Source organism: Marmota marmota, unplaced genomic scaffold (genome assembly GCF_001458135.2).
Source record: "Marmota marmota marmota unplaced genomic scaffold, marMar, whole genome shotgun sequence".
Lineage (NCBI taxonomy): Eukaryota > Metazoa > Chordata > Mammalia > Rodentia > Sciuridae > Marmota > Marmota marmota.
The window spans coordinates 16,336,471-16,341,432 of record NW_026000241.1 but is presented as its reverse complement, the minus strand read 5'-3'; the positions used below and the strand labels follow the sequence as shown (position 1 = coordinate 16,341,432).

The 4,962-nt window shown below is 46.8% G+C and overlaps 1 protein-coding gene across 7 annotated transcripts in view; it reads left to right on the top strand.

Moving 5' to 3' along the window:
- Nucleotides 1-418: 418 nt before the first annotated feature.
- The window catches only part of Golga4 (golgin A4), a 99,228-nt gene continuing 94,684 nt past the window's right edge, over nt 419-4,962 (top strand). For 4 of the 7 annotated variants that reach the window (XM_048794920.1, XM_048794921.1, XM_015489495.2 and 1 more), the window contains exon 1: nt 419-789. In XM_048794920.1, coding sequence (XP_048650877.1) covers nt 718-789 — 72 coding nt within the window. In that variant the 5' untranslated portion in view covers nt 419-717. The remainder of the gene's footprint in view (nt 790-4,962) is intronic. The other 3 variants (XM_015489498.2, XM_015489497.2, XM_015489496.2) reach the window with 1 other exon arrangement.

Sequence of the window (4,962 nt, the reverse complement as noted above, 5' to 3'; positions counted from 1 at the left end):
CCCCCCCCCAGCAAAACAACAACAACAACTAAAAAAAAAAAACTTCCAAAATTCTAACGATAGATACTGATACACTAATCCTTCAGGGCCCACGTCAGATTCCCTGGACGCTCTCACTCTTCACCTTCTTCCCTGGGGTCTATCTCTCCTCTGCGTTCAGTTGAAGCAGAGCTCTCCCCACCCAACTCCACAGAGCCGAGGCCCAGCTGAGCATCAGCGCAGCGCTCAGATCAGCCCTCCCCGGGGCTCTGGACAGCCTGGCGAACCTTTTACACGCACTGCCCAGGCCACCGCGAACCCTGCGTGTTTCTTCACGATCGGGTAAGGGCGCGACGGCGCGAGCGCGCATGTGCTGGCGCTGCCTCTGTGCTTGTCCTCTGTGGCGCTCCGTAGGGCTCCCTCCGTGAGCTCCACGTAGGCCGCGCAGGCGCCCTTAGAGCACCGTTCACCTGCTGCCGTTGTCGCCGCCGCCGCCGCCGCCCGGGCTGGATGGGGGGCCGAGACCAGCCAGTGGCACCTGGAAGGAAGAGACGCGGCGGCGGCGACGCCGACACCCGCTGGACAAGTGTCTCGCTTCGCTCGCGAGCTCAAGGAGGAGGCGGCGAGGCCCGGCCCCCACGGCCCCTGGTATAGAGAAGCTGCGTCGCCGCTGCGGCCGGGACTCCCTGGGCTCTCGCCCCTCAGGTCTCATTCACACTCAGGACCCCACGTTGCGCCATGTTCAAGAAACTGAAGCAAAAGATAAGCGAGGAGCAGCAGCAGCTCCAGCAGGCGCTGGCTCCTGTTCAGGTACAAAGGGCCCGACACCCCTTGATATCAGCCGGGTCTGAAAGGAGGAGGGAGTTCCTCCGTGACCTTTGACCTCTAACCCGAGGACTCTTACCAATTTCCTGGACCCAGAATGAGGTCTGTCCTGGAGGGCTGTCTAGGTTCTCCGGGACTCCTGACCCGGATTCCTCCAATTCCTATTCCAAAACTCTGTCCAGGGATGGGGTGGCCGAACCCATGTGACATTTCAAGAGTTTTCGCCTAACACCTGACTCTGACCTGAGGATGAAGGCGAAGGTGTCGGACCTTGCATGATTTTTGACGCCTGTTGGGGGCTTCCCCCACATCTGAGACCCCAACCTAGGGTGAGGGCGGAGTGCGAAAACCCAGGTCCCCTGTGATCTCTGATCTCTGAGGACCTCTCTCCCATCCCGACCTGAGATTGAGTTTGGAAAGGCCAGGATCCCGCAGAACTCCTTTCGGTCATTTTAATCTCCTAAATGCAATCCCTGGTGCAGCGGTGAAGGCAGGGTGTTGAGCCATCCAGGCCAGGCGCACTTGCTGGAGCGGTGGGACCTGAAAGTGGTGGCTGTGTGGCCGCGGTCCAGCGCCCGAAGCTGTCACGAGTTAGTCACTTCACATAACTTGGTTGATCCGGGACTGGCGAAGGGGCAGACACTCTGAGTCCGGGGCGGGCCTGGTGCCTGTTCATAGTCCTGCTTGCCCTTGTGAATAGTGACTACGTTTATTTTTCAGGAATTCTGTTGCTTTAGGAAGTAAGTTTCTAGGGGAAAGGGGGCGTGTTAGTGTTAAAGAAACAGTCTTATAACACATTCTCACGGAATGTGTTTTAAGTACTACCAGCGAGGATGAGGACATTTATTAAATTTCTTTCCAGTTTTTTGACTCTCAACAGATTGACACAAAATTCGTTCTCAATTTTATAGTTTCTGTTTTTGCCTGTGGTTCAGGAAAGGCTGAATTTTGACTAATTTGAAGTCATTTCTAACTTTTAAACATAGCATTTATCTTGTAACTATTACATTGAGATTTTTTTGTGAAACTATAAATTGAAATTTTGTTCTTGTTGGGGATGGTGGCAGATGCCTGTAATCCAGAGGACTTAGACAAGTTCAAGGCCAGCCTCAGCAACTTAGACCATTTCTCAAAAAAAAAGGATTGGGTTTATTCTCTGAGTTTAAACCCAGTACCCTCCGCTCCACAAATTGTTCTCTTTAAATTTAAAGCTTGTGTAGTGTAAAGCAATTTTTAAAAATTTTTAAAAATAATTTTAGTTGTAGATGGACACAATACCTTTATTTGTCAGTTTATTTTTGTGTGGTGTTGTGGATGAAACCCAGTGCCTGACGCATGCTAGGCAAGCAAGTGCTCTACCAGTGAGCCTCAACCCCAGCCCTGTAAGCAGTTCTTGAGAGAACATCAGAATATGACATTGAGGACTTATTTTCCCAAGAAAATAGAGATTAAAATTTAAGTATTAAGGATTGTGCTTTTGCATATATTGTAATCTTTTTAAAAATATTTTTATTTTTATATGGTGCTGAGGATTGAACTTGGTGCCTCACGATTGGTAGGTGAGCACTCTACCTCTGAGCCACAACCCCAGCCCCTATTGTATTCTTTTTTAATTTTACAAAAATATTATTTAAGAAACAAAGAGAAACCTTAAAAGTGGATAGAGATGAGGAATGTAGGTAAGTGGGCAGTGAGTATAAGGCACTTATATTTGGATAGAGGGCATATTAGATATTAAATGGATTAAAAACAGATACTACACTTGACCTTAGTCAAAAGGTCAAGAAACCTAAGTGAATAAAATATCACTGACCCAGGATTCAATTTCTAGAAATTTAAGAAAATTTAGGATGTATAAAGACTTAACCACATGTATTTTCATTTGAGAGAGAGTGAGAAAGAACGCTCGCACATAGTACTGAAGATTGAATCTAGGACCTTGAGCATGCGAGGCAAGCTCTACTAATGAACTGTATCCCCAGCCCTTTTTAAAAGTTTTGAGACAAGAGTCTCACTAAGTTGCCCCAGCTTGTCTTGAATTTACAATGTTTCTGCCTCAGTTTTCTGAGCATCTGGGGTTAGGTGCACCTGTCACTGTGCCTAGTTTAAGTTTTTCTTTTTTTGTTTTGTTTTTTTGTGGTGCTGGGGATTGAACCCAGGGCCTTGTGCATTCGAAGCCAGCACTCTACCAATTGAGCTATATCTCCAGCCTGGTTTAAGGTTTTTAAGAGGTTAAAAACTAGCTGAAAATAAAGGGCAGTAGAGAAATGATTAAACAAATAGTTATCATGCAGTTGGTTATTGCGCAGCCTTTAAAATGGTGAACATTGCTAGGCATGGTGGTGCACGCCTATAATCCCAGTGACTTGTGAGGCAGGAAGATCTCAGGTGTGAGGTCAGCCTTGGCAATTTAGTGAGACCTTCAGCAATTTATGAAGAAAACAAAAAGGGCGGGAGATGTGGCTAAATGGTAAAGTACCCCTGGGTTCTGTTGAGAGCCACAGCCGAAGGGGCCCCAGCAAACTTCCAGCTGCCGGCTGATGATTGGCTCACAGTGGCCCCAGCAACATCTAGCTGATTGGCTCCTCGGCCCCAGCAACATCTAGCTGATTGGCTCCTCTGCGGTGATGCTCATTGGACTGTTTCCCTGCCCTTTCAGACCACGGAGCTGCTCATTGGGGGACTTTTTTGGCTCCGCCCACGTGACCCAGCCAATCGGCCTCAAGAACAGGAGGATTGTGGGAGGTGGAAAGAGGCTTGTGTGGGAGAGAGAGGCTTGTGGAAAGCCGGTGGTGGCAGTTGAGGTTCTGAGGATTTTTTCTGAGAGGCTGTTTTGTTTGGCGTGTGTGGTTCTAAAAATAAAGTTAGTTTCTTTTGACAAGTGGCTCCTGATTGTGCCCAGCCAGACTGCGGCATTTGGTGGCTCGCACGGGGAGCGACTGAGGGTAAGTGAACTGCTCGCCCCTGAGGGCAGGGCGAGAGGATGGGTAGCCATTTTAAGATTCTTCTTTTGTTATTTTGTTTCACTTTTGTTTTAAGTTGCCTGTCCCTGGAGATGTGTAAGATGGAAGAAAAACCGCTCACATCTGAGGAACAGATAGGGAGAAAGGACGGATGGACATTTCAGGAGACTATTATAATGATTTTGTGTTGTTCCAATTTTGTTTCACTCAGTTTCAGTTTTGTTAGGCGTTATCTTGTTGAGTTGTATTATAGTAGAAATACGGGATCAGAAATTAGTAAAAAACAAACTGAAAGAGTGTTAAGTAAATTGTTAGAGGAAGGAGGCATCTCAGTAAAATCAAGAACAATCAGGGCATACGTTGATACAATACAAAAATGTAGCCCATGGCTTTTTAAGGAGGAGTTGTTAAATATATCACAATGGAACCATCATGGTGAAGATTTAAAAAGAATAGAAAAGAAAAGCCCAGGGACTCTGCCAGTTGGCACATTGCCATTGTGGACGTTCATATCTTGTTTGCTTAGTCCAAAGCCTTCAGTTCAGACAATGGTAGAGGAAGAAGAAGACATAATGATTCAAGTAAAAGAGAAGGTCTCTCAAGTTAGTCAGACAGAGGAAAAGATTCAAGTAAAAGAGAAGGCCTCTCAAGCTAGTCAGACAGAGAAAGAAAGTGTAAAACAGAAAAAGCCATCAGGGGGAAAGTTACAACAGGAGACTGCTACTAACACCTTTCTATCACCAGAGGACGTAAGTGTCCAACTAACAAGGCCACCTCCATATGCTGGGAGGTCCCCAACCCCCGCAGTTGATAGTTGGGATCCTGAGACAAGATCTCAAATATTAACATGCCCTGTATTTGAGGCAGGAGGGCAGCGATTTTACCAAGTTTTAAATTTCAAAACAGTGAAGCAGCTAAAAGAGGCTGTAACAACCTATGGTCCTCAAGCACCCTTCACTGTAAGCATGGTCGAATCCATTAACAACTTGAACATGACGCCAGCAGATTGGGCTAATATGTGTAAAGCTGTGCTAAATGGAGGACAATACCTGTTATGGAAGGTTGCCAATGAGGAATTTTGCAAGGAGACGGCTAGGCGAAATGCAGCAGCTGGTTATCCTCAGAGAAATCTAGATATGTTGTTAGGAAAGGGACCTTATGAGGATCAGCAGCAACAAATTGCATATGATCCTGG